Source organism: Carica papaya, chromosome 5 (assembly GCF_054855325.1).
Source record: "Carica papaya isolate Zhongbai chromosome 5, ASM5485532v1, whole genome shotgun sequence".
Lineage (NCBI taxonomy): Eukaryota > Viridiplantae > Streptophyta > Magnoliopsida > Brassicales > Caricaceae > Carica > Carica papaya.
The window spans coordinates 44,402,688-44,429,519 of record NC_142313.1 but is presented as its reverse complement, the minus strand read 5'-3'; the positions used below and the strand labels follow the sequence as shown (position 1 = coordinate 44,429,519).

General features: G+C 34.4%; 2 protein-coding genes across 4 annotated transcripts; one reads left to right on the top strand and one right to left on the bottom strand.

The window, feature by feature from the left end:
- Positions 1-402: 402 nt before the first annotated feature.
- On the top strand, positions 403-11,399 carry B73 (molybdopterin biosynthesis CNX1 protein / molybdenum cofactor biosynthesis enzyme CNX1 (CNX1)). Its single transcript, XM_088219209.1, has 13 exons — positions 403-692; positions 1,066-1,192; positions 1,747-1,877; positions 2,446-2,547; positions 2,613-2,696; positions 3,089-3,316; positions 3,483-3,673; positions 3,804-3,908; positions 4,098-4,406; positions 9,651-9,808; positions 9,920-10,026; positions 10,518-10,574; positions 10,966-11,399. Exons 1-13 carry the CDS (start codon positions 504-506, stop codon positions 11,182-11,184), a joined length of 2,007 nt encoding a protein of 668 aa, XP_088075335.1. The 5' UTR covers positions 403-503; the 3' UTR covers positions 11,185-11,399.
- Positions 11,400-11,758: 359 nt separating this feature from the next.
- Positions 11,759-25,184, bottom strand: LARP1A (LA RNA-binding protein). Of its 3 annotated transcripts, none has more exons than XM_088219207.1 (14): positions 24,350-25,182; positions 22,671-23,199; positions 22,295-22,454; positions 21,123-21,213; positions 20,820-20,891; positions 19,597-20,147; positions 18,166-18,250; positions 16,493-16,597; positions 16,038-16,378; positions 15,722-15,865; positions 14,378-14,441; positions 13,837-13,982; positions 13,562-13,666; positions 11,759-12,366 (listed from the first exon to the last, which is right to left on the bottom strand). In XM_088219207.1, exons 1-14 carry the CDS (start codon positions 24,566-24,568, stop codon positions 12,222-12,224), a joined length of 2,757 nt encoding a protein of 918 aa, XP_088075333.1. In that variant the 5' UTR covers positions 24,569-25,182; the 3' UTR covers positions 11,759-12,221. The 3 variants fall into 3 exon arrangements, with proteins under 3 accessions (XP_088075333.1, XP_021900970.2, XP_088075334.1); XM_022045278.2 differs by having other exon boundaries at positions 18,181-18,250; positions 24,350-25,180; XM_088219208.1 differs by lacking the exon at positions 11,759-12,366 and having other exon boundaries at positions 13,558-13,666; positions 18,181-18,250; positions 24,350-25,184.
- Between the last annotated feature and the right edge of the window lie 1,648 nt (positions 25,185-26,832).

Genomic DNA, 26,832 nt, shown 5'->3' with positions numbered 1-26,832 from the left:
GTTATGTTTACGTAAATAAACTATTTATCACGTCGATATAACACTATCGACGTTAATTTTGGAGGGTTAATATAAATCAATTTTAAAACTTTATCGATATATTTCAACCGAAAAAAGTACACGAACCAATATGGAATATTATAAATAATACATAAATTTACAAGTATTTATACCATTATAAATATAAAGTTCTAGATCTTTATATTTAATAAATATAATATTATAAATAATAAATTATTAAATTAGTTATTGAAATTTAACATTTATTCTAATTTTTACATTTAATAATTTTTCTATAATTTAATCATAATAATTTTTATTTTTCGTAAACATAAAATTTATTTACATTTTTAATAATAATAAAAAAATTCTGTAATTTAATCAGTGATTTGTATTCTTGTGCTTGTGCTTTCTGTCCAAGCAAGTTCTGATCAGACTCATTTCTAGTTTTCTTCCGACAGTATCCTCACAATTCTCAATCTCATCGCTCCACCTGGTTGAAAATGGTGGAAACCGGTTGTGCGGCCGCCGAGGAACCACTGATGTCGCCTGAGGAGGCTCTGCGGACAGTACTTACTGTGGCTCAAAGATTGCCGCCTGTGACTGTTCCATTGCACGAAGCTCTAGGGAAGGTTTTGGCGGAAGATGTTCGTGCACCTGATCCTCTTCCTCCTTATCCGGCTTCAATTAAAGTATTCCAGAACTTTGATTTCACTTTTGCCCCTTCGTTTTTCTGTTTCATTGTTGCATTAGTATTAGTAATTTTGATCGAGCAATCACCTGTTGTTGCTTCCGTATTGATGTTTATGTAGTAAATGAATGGGTGACTGAAGGGGTAAATGTTGCGTTCTGTTTTTTTGTGTTTGTGTTTGAGAATTTTATGATTGTATTTGCGTATATCAAATTGGTGTATATGTATTTACTTGCCGCTAGAGTTCTTAGTGTTTACACTGTGATTCTAGGTCTCCAAGAATTTAGTGTGTTTCTGCAAATACAAGCTAAAAAAATTTAATTTTTCGTGAATGCTTAATTCATGGCTTTGTTTAATCATGGCATTTTCTGTAGGATGGTTATGCAGTTATTGCTTCAGATGGGCCTGGTGAATACCCTGTAATTACAGAATCAAGAGCTGGAAATGATGGACTTGGTGTAACTGTGACTTCAGGAACTGTTGCATATGTAACAACTGGAGGTTAGTTCATTCACTTAGTATTTCATATTTAGGCTTCCAAGGATTGATTTATTAGAACCTTTTTAGGATAAGAAGTGCTGGTCTCTTTTATATAGTAGTTGGGATTGTTGAGGTGGTTCAGGGATTTTAAATTATTTCACTGTGTAATCTGTAGAACTGGAGCTACATTAAGGTTTTTTTTTTTTTTTTTGGGGGGGGGGGGGGGGTTGCAAATTTGGATATTCAACAATTTGTAGATGGAAATTTACCTGTATGTTTGGCATTTTGAACTTCTAACCTTTCAATGAGCTTAAAAAAGGAAAAGAAACTTTATCAGATTGAACGATGACGAGTAAGAAGTCTGCTTGATATGTTCCAGCCAGAATTGGTGTTTTAACTGACACTCCAGAATAAGAAGGGAATCTTTTCCATGTTTTTTTTTCTTGAGAACCTTCTGTGTTGCTATTGAAATATTGGATGCTTATATGTAAGCTTTAGGAAAATGAAATTTTTTTGCATTTTCTTAAACAGTTTGCTTAGTTGACCTTTCTTTCATTTTGGCCATAATTTCTTAGGACCCATCCCCGATGGTGCTGATTCAGTTGTTCAAGTTGAGGACACTGAAGAAATTGTAGATGCTTCAGGCAAAACTAAGCTAGTAAGAATATTGGTGCAAACTAGCAAAGGTGTTGATATCCGTCCAGTGGTATGATTTCATTGCTCTCTCATATTTCTTTGTGGAATACATCTTAGTCTCTTAAAGCAGTAATATTGTAAAACTTGTGAAAACTATTTTTGCCGTGCTCTTACCAGGCCAGTTGTTACTGTGCACATTCCAATTCCTTTCATCTTGATAGATTTGTAGCTACTGTGGTATTTCAAAGCTATGACAGTCAATGCAAAAGCTATTCTGCATACTATTTGAATGGATTCTTTTAGAATCCACATATGTTATTTGTGGTTCTAGATCATTTTCTGGACTGGATTTTGGTCTTCACTTTTGCATCATCTATGACTCTTGCATTTTTGTTATGTTGCTTGCAAATAGTCACATGAACACAAGCTCCTGATACCTGTGGCAAAAGAATTATATTAAGTTTCTTTCTAGGGTGAAATTAAACAAACTTCAGATGCCATATTCTCTAGCTTAACTAATAAGAAATGCCAGCTAGTCATGCTATGGCATATTGTCTATATTATGCACAGTCTATAGTTGTCTCCTCTATGATCCTTATGGTTGTTATCCTCTTCTGTGTACAAATACCACTTTGCAGGGATGCGATATTGAGAAAGATGCCACTGTAGTAAAATCTGGAGAAAGAGTAGGCGCTTCAGAAATTGGCCTTCTAGCTACTGCTGGTGTAATGTCAGTGAAGGTATAAAAACAGTTTCCATTAGCTCTTGGTACATTTTCCAGTACTAAAATAAGTGCTTTTTTCAGGTGTATCCTACACCAAAAATTGCTGTGCTATCTACCGGAGACGAACTTGTGGAGCCAACAACAGGGTGTCTAAATCGTGGCCAGGTACCAGCTGCATTAGAGTATTACTGTGTGCGTAGTTTTTTGCAGCATTAGTACAAAATTAGAATCCAAATAAGTGGATTTTGGTGGGAGTTTTCCTTTTCCTTCAGGATATAATTTTTCTTTCAAAATCCTTACCTTGAGGAAGTACCACTTTTAGTGCAGGCATACAGATGGGATCTTGAAGATCTTTAGAATCATTATTAACAGGAAATGTTGTTTAAGTAATTGTGGAAATCATGATAAAAGCCAAATATTTAAATGGTTAATGGTTGAAACATTGAAGTGACAACAATGTTTTTCTTTAATCTGTACGGTTAACTGATAATTGTTATGTGTCATCATGAAGTTTGATACAGTTAACTGATAATTGGGCTGATTTAGCTCTCTGGCAGATCAGGGACTCTAACCGTGCAATGATACTAGCAGCAGCAATGCAACAGCAGTGCGAGGTTCTTGACCTTGGTATTGTGAGAGATGATAAAGAAGATCTTGAAAGAATGCTAGACAGTGCTGTTTCAACTGGAGTTAATATTCTTTTAACTTCTGGAGGTGTTTCCATGGGAGATAGGGATTTTGTCAAGCCATTACTTGAAAAGAGAGGGATAGTACATTTCAAGAAGGTGAATAAGCACGCAAATGTAGAGTCATAGATTGTGGTATACATGCATAGTTTGATAAGTTAAGCCTAGAAGATACTTATTATGATTCAGTTTTGGTAGTAGATTTTATGTTTTCAGCTTCATTGAGTAGAGAAGCAATTTTACCTTGGGTTTTTTGTTGCTTCAGGTCTGCATGAAACCAGGGAAACCTTTGACTTTTGCAACAATAAATTCAGAAACAGCAGAAAGTATGCTGGTAAATAAAATCCTTGCATTTGGGTTACCAGGAAATCCTGTGAGCTGTCTAGTTTGTTTTCATCTCTTCGTAGTCCCTACTATTCGCAAGCTTGGTGGATGGGCAAATCCCCAACTTTTGAGGTTACTGGAATTTCCGGAACGATACTCTTCTTACCTGCTTAATTTGGGATTCATCCATTCCTTAAAATGGAAACAGAGTGAAATTGTTCATTTTGACGATGATCCTCTTTCTTTTCTGTTCATTATGCAGAGTGCAAGCTCGTCTTCAGCAGTCAATAAGGACAGATTCAGTTAGACCAGAGTTTCATTCTGCTGTTATTAGATGGAAGGTCAATAATGGATCAGGCAACCCTGGGTGAGTGTTTTCTTTTAGGAGGCATTGTCTTTTTAGTTTTGTGATCACAGTACTTTGAGCATAGGGTTTTGAATGACCTCCTAGAATCTATTGGATGTTAATTCCTTTCAATTATATCATTAAATTCTTAGTTCATTTTGGTGACCCCACATTAGTTTTAATATCAGATTCTTTTCTAATGGTTATCAGCTTTGTTGCTGAGAGCACTGGGCTACAGAGGAGCAGCCGACTTTTAACTATGAGGTTGGCTAATGCTTTGTTGGAGTTGCCAGCAACAGGCAATGTAATTTCTGCAGGATCATCTGTATCAGCTCTCTTAATATCTGATATAAGCAGCACGGTTGCAAGTGAGAGTGCCACATCATCAGATCCCACTGTACTTTTGCAAGGAAGGTCATCTGCTGAAGTAAATGTGGATGGATCTTGGGCTCCTGAAGTTAGAGTAGCAATCCTTACAGTGAGTGATACTGTTGCCTCAGGGGCTGGGCCTGATAGAAGGTACGGTAGTAAATAGTACTTTTCAAGGGTGGTTGAGGTTCCTTGGTGCTTATAAGTAGTTTAAAGCACTCTACTTCATCTTCACATCCACAACATAAAAGAGCAGGATGCTTATTAGGTGTTTAAAAATAATTTTATGGTGGTGGAAAGTAAACACTTTAATCTTAAATTTTTAGGTTCTTATTTTTTAATCTAATAGATTGACATAATTTATTCTTTTACATCCTCTTAACTCAACGGTACATGAAATAAAGTAATAAAAAAATATTTTTAGTAATTTTTTTAATTTTCTTATGAAATGTAGCAGCTTATGTATTTAAAAAAAAAAAAAAATATCAGCTTATTTTTAACAATCAACATTTTATTTAAACGGATAACTACTTCTTGTAAATGAGAGCTTACCTGCTTTAACTTGAAGCACCATATTGTTTAAAGTATGTTTATTTATTTATTTCTCTGGATAAATTTTAAGTATATTCATTTCAGCTATCCCAAAGAACTATTTCTTTTTTTTTTTTTCTAACAAGAAACAATTGCAAATTCCTCAATATGCTTCCATTTGATGAACATATGGATAAGCTTGTGATGTTCAGTTGCTGTTCTGAATTTTCTAACTCTAGGGAACTCGCATCTTTATTTTTATGTTGGTTTCTAAAAGTCTCTAAACTTCTTTTTCTTTTATTTTTCTGTATGTTCTTTAGGTTGAGTAATTATTTTAGAATATAATTATAGAAATTCGAGTTTAGAAAGCTAAAGCTGAAGTGCCCAAGTCCTCAAATATTAAGCTAAATCATATTAATTTAAATACTACTTGGTTGCCTTCTTTTGGGATCTAACAATTTCAGCCAATGATAGAAAGAAATTGATACAGGGAAGTAGTTTGATTTGCTAGCACTTTTTATTGTGGATTGTTGATTTTCTGTCCATCTGTTGTCAACTTTTTTTCTTTAGGTACTAATGGTATTGTTGGGATTTAAAATTCATTCTTCTATAATTTGTTCATCATCATTTCCAGAAAGGCTTGCTAACGGGAGAGAAGTTTGTCTGCTGGATCCTATTGACATGGTTTTCTTCAGTATGTTCATGCCTGTTTACCTATGAATAGAACGAACAAAAATTTTTGTGGTTATGTAATTTTCCAGTGATTTAGAATACTTATCTTTATTAGAAATGAAAATATAGGGACAATTTTTAAGCTAACTGCATCCTGAGACACCTTTTTGATTCATTTTTTTAAAATGATTACTGATGGATGCAGTAGTGGTAGTATGAATGTCCTTGAGGTAGCATAGACTTTTGGATTATGGTTCTGATGATGTCCTTTGCTAAGTAATAATGAATCAGGTTCTCAAGTGAAAAAAGCATCTAGATACACCTTTATGAATCATGGTTTCAAAAAGGTCACTTAGTTGATGCCAAAAGAAGCAAGCAAAGTTGATGTTGCTTCCTGTCAAAGTTAGATCTGGGAAGTGCTGAATGCTTTGCAACATTGTTTTGGAAATAGCTCGAGATAGTATCTAAATATCAGGGACTCTACTTTAGGTTCTGACTTTTTGTCCCTATGGACAGGAATCAAATTAGTGAGAGAGGACATGCTTTCAGTTTGTATATATTTTTTCTTTTTCTAGAATTTTTATCTTGTCTTAAGCAATTGATCTATTATCTACACTGTAGTCTTTTTTTTAAAAAAAACTTACATTGATAGGAAAAAACTTGATAAATTATCTATATTATAGTCTTTCTCTCTAAATAGAAAAGGAAATAATTTTGGAGAGAAAGGGAAAGATATAGAACAAGGGAAGATTTGGTATCCTCCAAAAAGAAAAAGAAAATAGAGAAAAATGACAAAACTGAATAGATTCAGTTGAACAATCTCTACAAGATAGATAAAGATCTTTAAACTGTCCTTGCACCTTAACCCAAAGACACCAGAAAAGAGAACTTATGCCAAGTGATCGAGAAAGGGGAGAATGATCTAAGAAGTCTGACATCCCTCTCCAACCAAGTCATCACAAACTAACAAAAATAACCATACGCCATATAGCCTTTACCTCTTTTCTCTTACTAACACGAGGAGGAGAAGCCCAAGAAAGACTAAACCCCGAACCGAGGGCAAATCATAATGTAGAAACAGGTGACTATGAGATTCTGCCGCATTAGAGTACATATCATACATCCTAGAGGGAAGAGAGCATGATTCATCATGTGAGGTTAAAGCAAATAGTTAGTATTAAACCTCACAAAACTGGAGCTCAAACAAGAGCCATAACCTTGGAGGAAGTAAAGACCTTCTAGAAAATCTTAGAAAAAACATCATTACAACTGGAGTGATAATGAAGTAGGAAGGTAAAAGAGGACTTGCAAGTAAAAAGGCTGAAGAATTCAAAGACCAAAATCTATGAAGAAATGACAACTGAATTGAGGAGGTGAATCAAAGAAATGACTACTGATTTGAGGAGGTGAATCAAAGAAATCATATCATTGGCTTCAAGATCATTAAGATTTCTAAAGAAAAATTCCATGAGCAATTAACTGTAAGACAGTAAAAAAAAAAAGTGAAATGGCAATATTATGACCTTGGGACAGATTACAGATGAGCGAGAAGTGGTGATTCAGCAGATAGGGAGAAGTATCACCTGGTAGGTGCGGAATGGAGTTAAAAAGCCTATGTGCCAGAAAGTTTTGGGTTTGAGATCTTTTGTGGAGGTGAATACCTTACAGGAGAAGTGACTTTGGAGATTCATGAATGAAAATGGTAGTATTTGATAGAGGGTAATTGAGGCAAAGTTTGGGACCGTGGATAAGAGGGTGATATACCAAACTATCGGTTAGACCCATGGAAAGGGGATGTGAAAAAAGTTATTCACGGGCAAGAATAATTTTTAGGATTATATCAGTTGGAGGGTTGTCACCGGGGACACGATTAGTTTTTGGCATGATACTTGGTTAAGAGGGAGGTCACTCAAAAAATAGTTTTCTAGATCTACACTATTGTCGATACAAGAATATTTCGATCTATGAGTCGTATAGAGCCACCAAGAGAGAAGGAGAGTGGCATATGGAAGTCATGAGAAATCTCAATAATTAGGAAGTAAATAACTATGTGACTCTACTCCAAACACTTTCTACGGCTACAATCAATGAGAACAACAATCAATCAATCAATCAAGAAACTCAATGCTAGTGTGTCTTTCTTGGTCACGTCTTTCTATAATTATCTGATTAAAAATGGTCATGGGCACCCATTTTCCTTTCCGACAAATCTGAAAGGTTAAAACTCCACTCAGAGTTTCTTTCTTCGTGTGGGAAATAGTTTGATGATATATCCTTACTATTGACAAGCTGATTAAGAGGGGAAAAATATTGGTAAATATGTGTTTTTTATGTAAAAGAGAGACGGAGTTGTGTAATCACATCCTTTTGGGGTGTCTACTTGTCTACTTATGGGTTATTAGATATCAGTTGGATGATGGTTGGTTCAGTGAAGGAAGAGATTTGGGCCTGGAATGGTATTAATGGAGGGAAGAAATGTATTAGTCTCATTCCTCTTGTTATTTTTTGGATAGTGCAGAAAGAGAAAAAAAAAGAGAACTTTTGAGGGGATAGAAGATGACTTTGATAGGTTTAAAACTAGATGATTTCAGATCCTGATTTTTTATCATTGGGTCATCATCTTTATTTAATGGAGGATTTTGATGATTTTATTGATTTTTTAATTGACATGTACATATTTTGTACATAGGTTGACGCCTCTTGGTGCCGATGATTGAATAATATGATACTTTTTATTTCAAAAAAGTACAGATGAAGGAAAGAAATATCCAAAGGGACATTATCAATCCAAGCATCCTCCTAAAAAAAGGAAGCAAGACTCGTTTTTTACCCTAATGGAGTTCCATCAATTTTAGGAAGACAGTTCCCTTCCATTCACAACAAAGTGATCTCTTGTAGTCTCTCTATAGTTTTGGGTTAACAAGCCTATGAATCAAGGAGGTTTGAGTGTGAGATCTTTAAGGGAAGTGAATGTGACTTTTTAGGGAAGTGACTTTGGAGATTCATGAAAGAAAATGGTAGCCTTTGATGAAGGATGATAGAGGTGAAATTTGGACCATGGATAAAGGTTGGTATACCATGTTCTCGACGACACTCCATGGGAAAGGGATGTGAAAAAAAAAATATGCATGTGCAAGAACAAATTCATGATTGTATCAGTTGAAGGGCGGGCATTAGGGACAAGATTAACTTTTAGCATGATGCCTGGTTGAAAGGGGGGTTACTGAGAGAACAGTTCACCCAAATCTATGCTATTGCACAACACAAGAATATTTCGATTCATGAGTCTTATGGTGACATTTGGGGGGAAGAGGAGTGGAACGTGGAAGTTATGAGAAATCTCAATGATTGAGAAGTTAGGGATTATGAGACCCTCCTCCAAAACTTTACTATTTTTAGAGTCAATGGAAATAATGATCAACCAATTTGGAAACTCAATGATAGAGGATCCTTCTAGATTAGGTCTTTTTACAACCATTTGATTAAAAGAGATGCCCTGGATATTAGCTTTTCTTGTCGATAAATTGGGTAGATTAATGCCCCACTTAGAGTTGCTTTCTTTGCTTGGAGGCAGGTCGGGGAGTGTATTCTTACTCTTGACAACTTGATCAAGAGGGAAGAATGTTGTTAAGTGGGTTTTTTTCATGCAAAAGGGAGGCGGAGTCATGTAATCATACTCTTCTATGGTGTCCGTTTGTATAGAAATTGTGACCTTACTTATTGACTTATGGATATCACTTGGGTGATGGATGTTTCAACGAGAGATGAAATCTGGGTGTAGAAGGGTAATAGTGTAGGGAAGAAACACATTAGCCTCATTCCCCTTACTACATTGTGGTGGTGTGTAGCTGATTGGTCATGGCTCAATCTATTAAGCTGATAGGACTCTACTTGTTCTATTATTTATATTCTAGTAATTCCCTTTATGCTAAAACCCACCTAGTTAAATTGTGGATAGCAGAAATCTCTTATACCTTTTTGAAATTTAAGTTTTAGCAGAAATCGGATAACCAAAATCCAAGATCTTTGACTTCGATGTCATACTAAATAATAATGTAACTAATTATCCCCAAAAAAGTAAGTTACTAGGAAATTATCCTGTCTATTATTTATATCCTAATAGTCTTAATCTTGGTTTTTTTTTTTTGGTCCACAACTCCTAAAATCTGTAGATCTTTCTTGAACTTGTAGTGGTCCTAGAGCAGTTTCTGTTGTGAATTCCTTATCAGAAAAGATAGGAGGGGCAAAGGTATTTGCTACAGCTGCTGTCCCTGATGATATTGGAAAAATTAAAGATGTTTTGCAAAGATGGAGTGACGTTGACAAGATGGATCTCATCCTTACCCTCGGTAAGGTTCTTACCTTCATCTAACCTGGCCATTATAGTGAGTGAATATAGATGCTTTGCTTTTTCTTTCTCTTGATTTCCCCTCATATTTTGAGATTTTTGTAAAATCAAGGCGGCACTGGCTTCACTCCAAGAGATGTAACACCTGAAGCAACAAAACAATTGATTGAGAAAGAAGCACCTGGTCTTCTCTTTGTTATGATGCAAGAGAGCTTAAAGGTATCATCAGTATCATCCATTTCCTTGTAATTTGATTGTTTAACTGTCACTGTTCTGATTGTTTGTCCTATGGTAAATGCTAGGCCAAATGGTCATGTAAAAGTAGCATGCTAAGTAATCGCCCTTAAGGTGTTTCTCCAAATAAACACCTGATGCCTGTTTTACTTCTAATATCTGAAAACAAATGCAGCTTTTATCTTTTTCTCTTTTTATGGGCTGAGAAGAAGGCATGAAGATCTAGAGTTGGAGGTTATAATGCGTCTGCCAGTTCTGCTTTATGCAGAACGAAAGAACCTGAGCACTAAATGAGTCTTCCACTTTTTTTTTCCCCCTGAAATTGTATGTTTTGTCAATTGTTCACAAATGCACCCATATACGCATGCTATTGCTCGCGGCCTAACCCATTAAGTCAGATGCATATGGGCCTGAAAATGCTTGTGTTTTGATACTTATTTATAGCTTCACGTCCTTCCTTTTGCTTCTAAAACCAGGTAACACCATTTGCTATGCTATCACGTGCTGCAGCGGGAATAAGAGGGATGACATTGGTAAGACTACTACGTTACTCTAACTTGGCATTCTTTTTTGTAAGTTAATAGTGAATATTTTGGTAAACATAAGATATTTCTCATTGTTATATGTTACGCGTATATATGTATCTTTTCAAAAGCAAGTATTAGTTAGTGAGATCATTGAAGTCCCGTGTCAGATGCGGTTGACATTATCTAAAGTTTTAAACAAGTGCAACATCTAACTCATCTGATTAATGGGTCAATTTGACAGAATTGGATGAAAATAGTAATTGATGGAGGTTTAGAACAGAAAATTTGGTTAATTTAAATATCCTCCGCTTCCTTTTTTTTTTTTATTATAAAGAAAGAAAACAAAATCCGCTAATTACATTTTACTCTATATGTGAATCGTATTTTTCTTATCCAGATTATTAATATGCCTGGTAATCCAAACGCTGTCGCTGAGTGCATGGAGGCTTTGGTGCCTGCACTTAAGCATGCACTGAAGCAGATTAAAGGAGACAAGAGGGAGAAAAATCCGCGTCATGTCCCTCATGCACTAGCAGCAACTACCGACACATGGGAGCGCAGTTATAAATTGGCCACCGGCAGTCATAAGGAGACTGGTTGCTCGTGTTCTCATTAGACCGATTTCTCGAGGAAAAAAACACATGTTGTGAACTTCACCGGTTCTTGGAATCTCTCTCTCTCTCTCTCTCTCTCTCTCTCTCTCTTTCTTAAACAAATCTCTCCAAGCTGGTTTAAATTCACAATAACCACCAATAACTGTGCCGTAGTTACTCATTTTGCATTGAATAGATAATAATTCTCATATTAGATATAAGTTTAAAATACTTCTCATATTAGATGTAAATTTAGATGTAATACTTCTCAACTTTCACCTTAGAGAAAAAAACTTGAACTTCTATCATCAAGAAATTTAACTTTAGTGATGGTAAATAAGAAATAAGATTTTCTTTTTCTCTAAATATGCATAATAAAACCAATTATAAATATTAAATGCAAGAACTTATTAGCAATTATATGATAAATTAAACAGATGCAACCTTTAAAACTTCTTCTCTTTTAACAAGCAGCACCCTTTCTACAGCACCAAAAACTGCAGAAGTTTCTTTTACTTACAGTAGATCGGTTGCTTGTGTTAGAAAAACATAAGATAGAACAAGAAGAAGCATGTAACTAATGGAGAAAGAGTTAAATACTACAAATTAAAACTATTAAGTTAAAATAATCTCTTCTAGTTTGATAATCACAAGGTCTCTACAATCTGACCTTTTTCCCTTTCACTTTGTTAAATGTTTATCAGAGTTTTATGTACAAGTTACAATTCTGGGAGGCAGCGAGAAGATGATATAAAAAAAAAAAGCATACCACAGGGACCTCTCGAAGCATGCAAAAAACTCCGGCAAGAAAAAGAAAAAAAAAAAAAGGAACAAAACAAAAACAGACTTTTCCGAGGAAAATGGCTTCGAAATAAGAAACCAAAACAGAATCCCAGCAGCCCTTCGCAACGGTGTAAATAGTAATCCTCTTCCCTCCCATTTAGCAATGTACAAATCCACAATTTTCTCTTGGAACTGAAGCCAAACAGAAGCTGGATGATTGTGTTCATAACGACGTCCAAAATTGAGCTATTGTTTTGATCCTGCCGGGGAAAACTTGTCAACGGCTGCTTGCTGTCGTACTACGCTCCTTTGCACGGAAATCATCCAAGCTACGGTATTCTTCCCTAAGCAACCTTTCCAATTCCAGATGTTTCTTTACGGGTTCTTTCTGGTCCCGCAGTGACCGATAATGGTGAAATGCCCTGCGAAACAATACACCAAAGTGTCTAACTTCCAGAAAATAATATGAGATTTGAAACTCTCTAGTTGAGTTTAAAGAATAATAGGAAAGAAAACTAACACAAAAAAAAAAAACGATAATTCAAATAAATAACATTTAATTCCAAGTCAATCTTGCATTTAATTTAAGTGTCTTTGTGGTTCCTCTGACAATCCATCATTTCAAATTTGAAGCTATGAGGAGATGATTCGATTACGCATTCTATACGTAAACCATAACTAAATTTTTACAATAGAATAATTAAGGTCCATGAAATGAATGAGAACAACAGAAAGCTATAGACACTCGGATTAGCATCTTCAAACTTGGGTTACAGCTATAGACACTGAACTTCCAAGTAATAGCCCCACTCTAACCAAAATCAAATTATTCCAGTCATAAAGACAGCTAAATCTATTAACTAACCAAGAGAAAGAGAAAAGGTAAAATGGGGAGAAAAAAGACACATAGTTTGAGAAGAGGAAACTGTGGTATAAAGTATGGACGTTACAGTTGCGTGAAAAAACATCTTATTATTTAGCCACGATGGTATAATCTGGGCAATGCAATTGAATTCCCCTGTACTAACACCCAGGAAAATATCTGAAAAAGAGTGGCCTTTGCACCCTCACTACGATACCACTTTCAGTGCCCTCTTGCAGTCCTAGTAACACCATCAAGTTATTATTTTTATGAAAAAAGGTGTAACTTTTTCGTTACCTACAGAAGTATTATTTTATTCTATCCTATTTTCATGATCTTATAATAAAAAATAACTCTATCATTTCTGAGAGTAAGTTTTACGCTTAACTAATTTTTTACTTCTAAGTTATTATCATTGTAAACAAAATTTTAATTCTAAGTTTTATTATTCAACTCTTTTGATGATTCTACACCAAAAAGCATATCCAGCACAATACTAAAAGCACCTTCTACCAAAGGTACTTTAATCTATTGTAAAAAGGTATACTCTACTAAATTAGTAGGAAGCATACACCACCATGTTCAGCCCATAAGAACCAGTAATTGGTTACTGCTTAGCCAAATAAACATAAAATGTCATAGTTCAAGGAAATATATCTTTCAATCTCAAAACAAGAAAAGGAAAGACATTTGGATTTTTCTTTTTTTTTTCTTTCAAAAGAAATGATCTTTAGATTAAGTGATGAGGTAGTTACCAATACTTTTCAAGGCCATAAAGATTGCCTTTATTGTAGAAGTCAAGAGTGAGCTGCTCAAAATCCTTATAAAGATCTTCTTGATATTCCTTCTCCAAACCATAACTGAAATGGGAAAACAATCTTATGTAGGTGCAGGAGAAGAGAAGTCCATGTGACCGTGCATACTTCTACTAACTAAAGACTAAAATATAAAGAGCACAATATAATAAATTTAAGGTGGCTCCAAAAATAATGAGCCAGTAAATTAATAAAAAAAATTATTAGTAAATCACCTGTAAAACCTGAAAAGGCATTCTATCCCATAGTTGTAATTAGCAGAAGCATCCTCGAGTGCAAATTTCCGAAACTCATTATACATAGAAGGGACAAATATATCTCTAAGGAAATATGACCAGAACCTGTAGAGAGTGTTCATTTCCTGCATGTAGAAGTAATCAAGGCATATATTAATTTTGACAGAAGCGTTCACACATATATACCAAGAGATAACATGCGTGCAAGAACACAGTGAAAAAATCTCCTTACAAAACCATTCAACGGATAACTAGATCCTTAAACCGAGGTACTTAAATTTTACAGTTTACGTCACTGATTTTGGATCATAATTCATATGCATGGATTACTTGCTTATTATCATAAATGATGGGAGGAAAGGAGAACAAAAAAGAAAATAGTCTGTGTTAGTTACCGTCAGCACCAGTGAGAATGGCCAGGAAAGAAATATACAACCAAAATTAAAATTTGTAGATGAGATTTCTTATCTTTTGAAATACAGTAAAGAAATTTAGAAAGAGAGTTTGGAGAAGAGGTCACCTCACTGCAACCAATTCCCAGCTTCTTCCTCTCACTAAGGCACCGCTTATGAAACTTCAAGTACCTGAAAGAAAAACCAAGATGTAAAGATATCAGTTGAGAAAGAGAGCGAGCTTGTGTAAGTTGGGGATAGAGACATTGAAAAACCAGATAAAATTCTAGTTACCCAGAAATAGATGAAAAGTTTCTCCTGAGTAGATCCATTCTTTTGTTTTTGGATATGAGAGAGTAGATCCATTATGCATATCAAAATGTTCAACGAGACCATATGGTACTTATATCCTACTAATTTCATCTCCTATTAATAATAGGGAATCAGAATAATATAACTTCAAAGACTCCTAACAGCAAAAGTAAAGCAAAACTTAACCAAATAAAGTTGAAAAACTCCTAAATGACAGGACTATTATAATCTAAACTGTTTTTTTGCCTCTTTGCTCCTGCATCATTCTCCTGGGGTTGTGAGCAACCAATCCTCGACTTCAACTTTTTTGGCCACGATCAATCAAATTAGAAATATTTCTCTCCATCCTTTTTTTTTTGCTAAAATGACCGCTAATGGACTATATAAGAAGCTCAATATTTGAGTTCTGGAGCCGACGTTCAAGTGAATGAGCATCTTGATTGCAATCAAATCTTCCTCAATCAAATCTTCTCTTCTCTACCACAAACTTGCCCAGCTTATTAAAGACTTCCATCAAATACTTGACAAACCTCATCTTTCTCAACCATTTGGCAACCAAATGATATTGTATCTTATTACTAGGACAAGCAGCATAGGTTGGTGGAAAGCTCAAATGTAGAAACCATCATCCTCATAAACTCCTTTCAGCAAGTTCAAGGGTTTGTGGTGACCTACATGTCCAAGTGCCTGCACAATCTCTACGTAAGTTTTGCATTAGTTGCGAAAGTTGCTCCATCAATACATCTCTTGACCTTTTGACTCAACCTGGTAACTCTACTTAAAAGAGAGGTCTTTTTACCAGTCCTTGGAATGAATAGTACCTCTTCTAGATGCCATAGCAATTATAAATTCTTCGCCTCTAACACCAAATTGATGTGCATGAGAATGAAGGTAAATTTAGGTATTTGACTTTTGGGATAAAAATGTCTGAAGACTGAATAAGTTTCCCTTAGCCAGAACTAAGAAAAATCTTTCTCTTATATTCCATATATTAAAAGCTGAAGTTCTGAAAGACTACAAAGATATTTAAGCTTACTAACTCTACCGCTACTAATACAATAAAACTAAAATAAGATAAATTCAAATCCTCTCTCTATATATCTCACAGACACATGTACATGTGCCCGTATTGTAGACAAAAAATATCAGAACCAACTTACTTCTGTTGTTTAAACCCATTTTCTTCCAACAGTTGGTGACTTGGATGCTGAAATGGTGGAAATGACTTTGGCAGTGAGCCCACGGGTGGACTACTTCCAGAGAGAGAACCATGTGGTGAGACACTCAACTTCGAAAGCCTAGGACTGTGGAATTGAAAGTTGAACTTATGTTAAATCAATGAAAATCTCAATCAAACAAATTTGCATACTCTAAAACATCCAGGAAAAAATGCTATAACATGCTAGCCAAAAGTACAAAGCTGAACAAATAAATCCACGATGTTATTAGAACAAGTGACAATCACTTTGAACTGACCCATGATTTTCTGGGGGAGTGGAACTAAAGAAAAATCCAACTGAATTACTAGGTGGACTTTCTGACACAGGTCCATGAGAGTTCCGATTGCTTCCCTGATTCCTGAAGTTGCTGGAGAAAAATCGCTGCTTATGAGAGAACTGTTGTTTGGAGAAGCCTTTATTTTGCTTCCTTCTGATGTTAGAAGTTCCAGACTCTTCAGGAACATTTACCCCTCCAGAATTTTCACCTCCTTTAGAATTTGATATTCCTGAAACACTGGTAGAAGACCTTGAGTTTCCATCTCCATTCTCAAGATTAGAGTTATTCCTTCTTCGGTTGGACCGTTTAGTTTTCAGCTCCTGTCCATCATCAAAAAAATTTTAAATGATGCTCCTAGAACCACCAAAAGGAAAAGAAAGTGGAAAAGAGCAAAATCATTATGTTGAAGGTAAAGGAGAAAAATGTCTCTCAACCTGTTCATAGAAGTAAAGACCATCATTGATTGCAGAAGCAAGCTCCCTGGAAATTGATTTTGCATCCACGCCACCAGCTCTATTTCCTTCACTTATCTCACTATTCTGCATAGCACAGAAAGAACCATGAGTTACAAAAAAAAAAAAGAATTAAATTGTCTCTTGAATATGAGAAAATCACAATCTCCTGTGTATAATCATTCATCTCCACAAGCACACACATATAGATACATAGAACTGTTTGCAAGCGCATGCATAAGCACACATAAAAATGGCAAACCAAAGAGAAAATGAATAACAAAAGACAGGCAATCTCAAATGATCTCGAATTTGTGAAATTACAAAATCTCGTAACATAGAGAGATTGCTAGACAGTTATTTAAGAAGTGCAAAGATTCTTTCATTCTGCAACATGACAACGGACTGACCAACACCTATAAATCCTTACAGAGTATAGGTATAGCATTACCAGAAAAGAAGACTTGAATAGATTAAGAGCATCCTTAAGTGCCTAGGCATGGCAAAATTAGTACCACAAGAAACCAAAATGCAGATATTCAAACTCCTTACATTCTTCCACTAGAAAATTCAATTGAAAATATTATAGTTCTGTTCCGTGTATCAATATAGAAAATCAGTATCATGAAATAAAAATCAGCCAGTATAAATTTTGACTGAAAAACAAGACAAGCTTTATATAAAATTAGAGCTCAACCAAAATCCACTATCTGCCCTTCTGACGAGCTTCTAGCAAAGTCATAGAGAACAGCTCAAATAAGCTCAACCCATACTTTTCCTAAATCACATCCGTGTTTTCCATTGTCACAATTTTCATATCAAGTTAGTTCATTTTTGTAGGAAGGTAGCACATCCTAGTTTCATCTTGTGCACGAGAATAATTAAACTATATTAATCTGAAGGCAGAAAGCAAAAAAGATAATAACAAAGTAAGCCTCGACTGAAGCAAATCAGCACTATTAAGAAGCCTCGACAGACAATGAAATGCGAGAACATTTGCAGAACACTTCGACAGCATCTAGGTGCATGTCTCCTGCACTCTTTTCTCCAAAGTCATAAAAAAATTCATGATTGACCTGTTTTACATAATTTTTTATTCTAGTTCACGGAAATGAAGCAGATATGGGAACCTTGCATGTAAATACCATTAATAGGCACTAGTGTGAATTGGAGAAGTAGAGCAGATATCCAAGAAGTACAGAAATGGGTACATGCATTATAAATCACAAGTATGATGATGAGGAAAGGTATACCTGGTCCAACACCTTTGCCATTCTTATCCAGATTCCCCTTTAGATCGTACTTCTATCCCAAGTTTTCTTACTCAGTTCTCATCTTTATTCTCTCTTTATAAATTATCCAACAATTCCTAGAACGTACTTGGAATCCTTAAGGATTCCAAATTTTCCTCCAAATTGTCCCTACTTTAACCACATTATGCTTGTGGAAAGTACCAGTACTATGGATGATTACTACTTATTAAAAAAGACACCTCTGGAAAAATATCCTGATATTAACTCTCGTTTCTAAATTGCTTGTCATGCTAAGGTGGGGGAAACATGCAACAATTAAGACCCACCATCTAAGGTAATATGATGGAATCATGAAAAAAAATTTGACTTTCACAAAGGTCAGGGAATCCCTATGAAACTTACTGCCGCATGCTGTACCTGGGTGACAATTACAAGCCTCTGAACATCTTGATCATTGACAGCCATCTCATCATCTTCATCATCCATCCTGAGACAAATATCATTCAAAATATATTTAGCACGTGTTGACATGATTTACATAAAAAGAAGAATATGGTGACCACAATATCTGCATTACACTAAAGTTTAACATTACTTCACATCATCCACCTCTAGCAAAGCTAAAGCAGAAACAGATAACATATAGAATTTAAGCCAAAAGGAAAACGTCTACATTAGGTTTCTATTTTCATTATACATGTGCGGGGTTGGGGAGAAGTGGAGCACAAGGTGATCCATATTCTGACTCCACATCATGTCTCCAAATGTCTAACCTTGCTGAGAACTATAAGCATAGTCCAGCAAATGTGTGCTTTTAGATCTTAGAATAAACATCAGCTGAGAAGTTATTGATAAAAAAGGTGACATGAACCTACAATTTTTTTTTGAATGTAACAAGATGAAGCTACAATTGAAGACACAAAGATTTTTAAACAAAAGAGAATAGATGAATCCCATGACTGGAAGATACAAAATTAAAAGAAGCAAATGGGAACCTGAGCTAAAGAACAAAGGCCGTTTAAGTTCCCAACACAATTCAATACCCTTCGAACAAGAGTAGCTAGAAACAAACCTGATGAATAGATCATTGCACACACATATACTCTGCAAAATCTTCCCGTCAACAAATCAACGGGAATCATATGCATTCCAAAACCCATGCAGATTATAGCTGGGCTGTGTTTCAGTCTGCATATTCAAATTAGCATATAGGAGTCCACGACTCTACAAGTTCTGATCAAATAATTGCGTCCAAATCTATATGAAGGCGGCTAAGTGTATACCTTCAAGAAACGCAAAAGACATATTTAAAAATTCACATATAGAAGACAACATAGAATGTGCTCCTAGATTTGCTTCCTTCTCCAATCATAAGTTCATTTGTTCGAGTGAACTATGACTTCTTCAGCTGTTTAAGGCAGAATGAATAGTATGTGCAGTTGTATAATTATCAAAAGAGATTCTTAGAGAGGGATTGTTCTGTAGTTTTTATATTGCAAGTAGAAATAATTTAATATATATAAATGAATTATGACAAAAAGATGTTAATGTAAATTAAAATAAATTGATGATATGTAGATTATTAGAAACACATAATTAGTATTTAATTTAGAAGTATGAATTACTAAAAAGAAAGGGCACATATGTTAAAAGTCATGGGTTACAAGTATCATTTAACGACAAAGCAAACAAACGGATAAAAGATTTAAGCAAACAGAAAATAAAACATCTTACCTCTTTGCAGTTATATAAGTATTTAACTTGGTTTCCCTCTGACCAAGCCAAACAAAAAAGCAGAAATAAAATGTCAAGAATATGAAAAGTATATGGTACCTTCTAACTGTGGAAAGATCATCTTTCCTTGATGTTCTTTGCTCAAGCTCTAATTCTTCGTCAAGCATAAATGTGTTTGCAAAATCAGTTGACAGGTTACCAACATTCGCTTGGATCATATCTGGTAACACTTCCAGCCTTTCGGTTCCATTGTCACTGGATTTTGATGGCTCACTTTCTTGTGAGCGGTCAACAGGGGACGCAATATAATTGGTGCCAAGATCCAAAAATTGGACAGCTGATTCACAAATCAGTTTCCCACTTGAGATATTGTTTTCATCACCAGTGACTTGACTTTTATCAACAACTAGAACACAGTCGCTGTCATCTTCTGCACAAGGTGATATTTCTGAAGTTTTCTGGTTGCACGATATGTGCTCCTGCAAATTTTCAGTCTCCCTTGTGTTGTCTAAAATGGGATTATTGGTCCTGAAAGAATCAGCAACATTCCCTCCAAGTTTGTCCTTGGTCTCAGTTTTTGACAATGAAGTATCCTCTGCAGAACGAGGAATCCATCTGGGCCACTCATTACGTCTACGGATCTTGTTACCCTATAGAAATAAAACCAGCTCCTAGTAAAGAACAGCAAATTATAACAGAGAATGAGGCCATAAAATTATTCATCACTGTGGAAACCGTTTATTCGTTTGTCTTCATGCTGCAAATTTGTTTACCGAACCCTCAAAAGTCCATTGAATCAACATAACAGTTCACGTAATGTTCTGTTCCACTTTCATGAAATTCCATTGCTATTACTGTCACTAGTTCATCTATAATGCAGCTCCAGTGAATAACATTAAAACGTACAGCACCAATAAAAATTCATTCGTTTACAGAATATCTTAAAGAACCCATTTTATGAAGTGATATATCTTGTCACCAAAACATTCTGGTACTAGGAAAAATAAAGTTTTCAAGAAAAAGACATATCGTCAGTAAAAGCTTGTTGCTAAAGAAAAATCAAGTCTTTGATAATCTTAATAAAACAATTTTAAAATTTTTCAACAGCCAAAAACTCTGTAAGAGTGTGTGTCTAGGAGACAGAAATAAATACAAATGAAATACGACTTCCAGGGAGGACATTCACGAACAAATGGCTCTAACCTTCTAGCCATGACAACACAGCAATTCATCAATTAAATCCAAAATACTATTACACACACGAAAAACTTAAAAGTACGTATTACAAAAATAAAAACAGAGAAAGTGCAAGCAAACCTAACCTGCACTTCTACAGAGCTTGAACTTTGCAGTGCATCAAGGATAAATGGAATGTCTGTACTCATTCTTTTAACCTGTTAATCATAATATTAATAATTAAATAAGCAAACATGAGTAAGTTTCTCGCTTTTTTTCTTCTTCACAGAAATACCTCTTATGCTCTTTAAGCTACTTCTCCAAAAAAAAAAAAGGAAAAGAAAAGAAAAAAAGCTCTCAAGCTACTTCAGAAATTTACTGATAGCAAATTGCGGTAGAGGAAAATGATCTACATCACTCTGTAATAAGAAATGTTCATTGAAATATACCCTTTTAAAGTCTGCAATGGTGGATATTGGAACCCATCCTTGGTTGTCCATCAAGGAAATCAGATAATGATCATTCTGAAGATTTTCATCACTGACAAAAAGAGCTTATAACATCAGTGATACAACAAAAGATATCATTATGAGTGATCCCAGAAACATTATGTCAAATTATACTAAACAAATGCCCACAGAATTAACAATTGAAAAAAAAAAAACATTTCAACAAATAAATATATCATTTTCCCAATATCTCACCAACAAATTCTCAAGTCCTTAGATGTAAAAGTCTGCTATCCTCCCCAGACAATACTGTAAAACTTCATCATAGCACACCTTTAAACTCAAAAATCCAATTGAAACTACAATGCAAAACAATGGAGCTAAACAATCTTCCTTATACTAGTTTAAAAAATTTGAGAAGGATTATTAGATGGAGGCTTGTAGCTGTGGGATTATTAAAGCAATTATAAATTTTGTTGGTATTATTTTATTCTATTTCTATTTTGAGATATCTATGGCTAACTTTAGTCTCCACAGGGCAACTTTTTCCTTTAAGAATGCTCCTGGATCAAGTTTGCTAACTGCTTAAAAAAATGATCCTATCCGGTTTGGTCAAAAAAATAAAAAGTTTGCTAACTGCTTCAAAATCGATCCTATGGATTTGCAAATGGATGGATGGGAGACTAAGAACTGTTGATACATGACATTAGTGTGGTATACAGTATTCCTATCTTATTTGAGGCACTCCTTGTTCTCTACAGTCCTGGCAAAACAATATCCAAACAAGGGGAAGGCTGAGTTTTTCCCTATTACCTTTTCATTTCTCACCTTCCAACACCAGACGTTCCCTCCATATTCTGTCATCTATTTTCCATCCAAACTCCCAAAAATAAAATTGTAAAAGATTTCTACTTTACTCAGTGACCTAAAAGACAAAGTGGCCATTTAATGTCCATGGAACATTTCGAAGCATCATAAATTAGCATTTCTTGTACATCAATGACAATGCAACATGAACATATACCAGTAAAAGTTCATTTAAAAACAAAGAGCTGAGGTACAAGAAGAAATGTCAATGCTACAACGGCATAGCGATGTGGGATTTGTTGAAAGAAGAAATCGCCAAAATAGAAAAAAAATTCTTAAATGATCAAAAGAAATATAAAACTTGCCTGAAATAATACTCAATCTGTTTAACTATATTAGCTTTCAAAGCTAGTGTTTCTGGGCCGACCACTGGAGCTCCTACATTTATTTGATATGGAACAAAACGTGGAGGGTGTGGTCCCCTAATAGCACCTGGAGGTGGAACAGGCATAAAGCAAACAGGTCCTGCATAGCAGTAGTAAAACGTCAGTTGAACTCTTACACCTAAGAAGAAAACAAGAATGCTCATTGCACAAAGTAGTGTGCTTCGGTGCATGAACTACCTTGATTCCAAAAAAGCACTTTCAAATTCAAAGGGAAAAGGAACTTAGACAATTATTAGCAGAGCAGAAGAACAAATATTTGAAAGAAGGTATCTCTAAACCAGAATCAAATTATTACCAGGAAAGCTTGGACCAACCATGAACCCTGGAGCTGGACCCAAAAAAGGCGGCCTTACGTAAGGCCTTGGTCCAATACCCTGTTGCATGTTAATAGCGTCTCTATGGCCAAAGGCCCGCTGATGATGCCAAGGATGATTAAATTGGCCACCGGGTTCTTGTACATTAGGCCTTCTATTAGGAAAATTGACGGCATATGCATTGGGATCTCCTCGAGGACCTAGCTGAACTGGGCGAACAAGTGATTGCACCTGTTTCTCACTTCCAGGCTTTACTAATGGAGCTTCAACATTCGGAAAGGGCCCAGGGAAAGATGGGTAAGCATATCCAGTAACCGCAATTTGTGGTGGAGGTACCATGGCATGAAATACAGGTGGTAATGGTGGTTGATGATAAGGTAAGGGTACTGGAAAATGGGGTACAGCATTTGGGTTGCGTTTAGAGCCTGGTTTTTGATGACGTGTTGGCGGATGTTTATGTGAAGAATTGGTGTTTCCAGCCCCATGTGACTTCTGCTGTCCAACCACTTCCTGGAAGACCTCAAAAGGGAAGAAAATATAGTTAATACTGAATTAAGCCACAGTAAGAAATATTTTTATTATTTGAAGAAAAATAACACGGAAGTTTTCATAAAACATGATGCGAAATCGGGTAGGCACAACATTTAAACCTCCTTATCAACCCATCCCACTCCCCCATTATAATATACACAACCAAGATACAATCGGCAACTTATCCAGAAATTGCTCCTATAATTTCAAAAACACAAGTAAAAAAAAAAAAAGCAAATAAGATAGCAGAAGCATGTAATGTATAAATGATTAATATGTCTTTTTCATTGGAAAGAAAAACAATAGAATCGTAGATGTCTTAAATCTCAATAAAACTGATCATCAAAGAAAAAAAAAAGAGAATACATTTTCATGCTCATAAATTAACTCAACTTAACTAAAAGTAAGGTAATTCAAGTAGAACAAACACATACATAACATACAATCTAATTCAAAATTCAAACATGCATACGTGCACAACACCCATGCAAGAAGAGAGCACATATCCGACTACCTACCAGTCAGACATCCGTTGTAGCAACTTACCTAGACTCAGTCACAAGATGCAATTTGATGATAATCTAATGGATGGCTTTTTCTATGGGTCGTGCACCAGAACACGTGTCCGATTTTTGAGAAGCACAAATGTAAATATGCACTCTGAAGTTCCGTGTTAAAACGACAAACTACTTTGGTCAATCGGATTTTTTAGAAACTAAAATTACCAAAGATTCAAATGGTTCATGTTTGCAAAGTGATTAAACGGCCTATTAGAAACGTCAAAATAACATATAAGCTTCCTTTTATTACTGAACTTGCAATCTTCATGCACCAAAAATGTTTGTATCACTGTTTGCGACAATATATGCATGTGTGTGTATCTATCCACCTGATCAAATCCATATACCGTTTGCATATGAATTCCAAACCAAAAAAATAAACTTCTAGGAAAATTATGTCTAAGGAATTCCACCTTTTCCATTAAACAACCAGCTTCTGAACATTTAATTAAGATCTACCTACAAATTAGCCCTTACTCCTAGAAGAGAAACATCAATTGAGAAGATAAAAAAAAAGTTCACACAGCAACCAAAAAAAAGAGCAATCCCGAATAACTTATATAATTAACCTGAACGATTGGCGGATCTGAAGCCGGATTCTGAGCAACCCCATCAACACCGGGGGGATTTCTAGGTCGTTGTTGCGCGTCAGCCAACGCAGGCCAAGCCTCTCCGCCCATTAGCGGAGCGTCAGTGCTTTTCCCATCTAGCATGGGAGTTTTCCATGGGGACTTACGCCCACTCAACTCCCTCTGATCATCCCCTATCTCATTCTCCGCCATCACCATACTCCCGCAGATCTCTCCAAATGCAGAAAAACCCTGCTAAATTACCAGTAAACTACAAAAAAAAAACGAGTTGCAATCCCTTCTTTTATGAATTTCACCAATGCAGTGAATGATCAGGAATCCCGACCTAGTTACCGATACCCGTAATTAACGAAGAAATCAGAGAAATTATTAATAAAATTATAACTACAAGATCACAACAAAAGGCTTAGGCCATGGATTGCCGACTCATTCAGTGAGCACCGCAGATTAGAAAACAACAAGAACAAGAAAGCGTTTGTTTGTTTCGTGAGAAAAAATTGACAGTTCCAGACGCCAACAGTGAACGAAACTGTTGAAAAGGCGCAGCTGCTGCAGCACGAACAAGAAGCGCGGGGGAGTGTGTGTTTGTGTTGTTGTCTCCTTTATGTATGAGAGAGAAAGAGGAGAGAAGAGAGAGAGAGAGAGAGAGAGAGAGAGAGTTAGGGAAGATGGAGAGTAGGGCTTTTGATATCCTTTTTACTATTTCCACTCCTATACGAATAAGCTCGTTATTGCCATGCCCTGGCGTGGAGATAGTAATTTTGTTTTATTCCCGGGCGTGGATATAACAATGTTCGCGGTGGAATAGGAGTGGAAAAACCTTTTTTTTCTTTTTCTTTTTCTTTTTTCCTCTCTCTCTCTCTCTTTCAAGAAGTAGACTTGCCAATAAAAACCCTAGTACAAGGCTGCTAATTTTTTATTTCATTTTTTAAATTAAAGTAAAAAATAATTTAAATATTATATTTAATATTTTTCTAATTATTTTGTAGGTATAAAAGAAAAAAAATAGAAGAATTTAAAGTAATTTTTATATTAGGAGAAATTTTGGAAAATTTTCAATTGGTAAAAATTAAAGATAATATTTTATAAGACAATTACGGGTTAAATAATTTACACAAATTACATTCTCGATTAAAATATAAATGTCCTAAATTAAAAATAAATTAAATTTAAATAAATCTCGGTTGAAAATAAAAGTATATTGTATAATATAGTAGCGCAAATTTTATTACTTTCAAACTAACTTTAATATGTAAAAAGAATACCGAGAATTGATTCGTCTCAAATTTTTATTTTTTAAAATAATTTTGTATTTAATATAATATATATATAAATTGTTTATTTATTTTTATAGTGTATAAAATAATTTTAAAATATTTAACTAAATTTAATATGATAATATAAATAATCTTTATATATTTATTTAAAGTAAATATATATAATAGTTATTTATTTATTTAATTTGATAATATATAATAGTTATTTGTTTAAATATTTTAAACGTAAAAATAAATTTGAAATAATTATATTTCTATGTAATTTATTTTTAGTTGGTTATAAACTCTATAATTATACATTGTATAAATTTTTTCTTACATATTTTTTCTCGTGTCTCATTTATTACACAAATCTTTTGTTTAAAAAAATATATATGAAAAATTTATATATTCTGAGTAAATATCTATTTTTAAATGTTTATGAAATAAATATATAGTATACTGTGAATAAATTTAGTAGTTTAGCGTGACACATTTATTAATCAACCAATATGACCGATTATCATCGATGACATTACTTACACTATCATTTTCTTTTATTACCTCTTCCTACTTATACTTATATGCAAATATCTTACTATTTTTTTCAAATAAAAAATTATAAGTTATATTTTTCATTAATTAAAATAAATTTTAATATAAAAATATTGATATAACATAACTAAATATACTAAGTTGTATTATTTGTGAGTTAAGACTGTTCGTATCTCTCTTTTACGATAAGTCATTTATAAATATTTATTTTATCATTTTAATTTCATTATCTATGCTCTGTTTTTAATTTTTAATTTTTATTTTGTCTGATTTCTCCTCTTTTTTATTTGATTTATTTCCGTTTTGATTTATAATCTCGTATATTTCATACTTTATACAAAGATAAAAATATTCGTATTTTTTAACAACTAAATTAAATATGGTAATATAAAATATTTTCTCTTTTACGTACAAACAAATTTCTAAAAAAAATATATTATTATATGTAACTACCAAAATTATCATTTCTCTTAATTATTCTATTATTAAACTTATTAACACTCCCTTATAATCCCTTACTATCTTATTAAAGCAGTAGAATCAAATTACCGCGCTCTATTCATCGATATTAATAAGGGTAATCATATGTTAATCTATATAAATAGTTTAAATTATACCATACAAAAATATCGAGTCAATATCATAACGTAA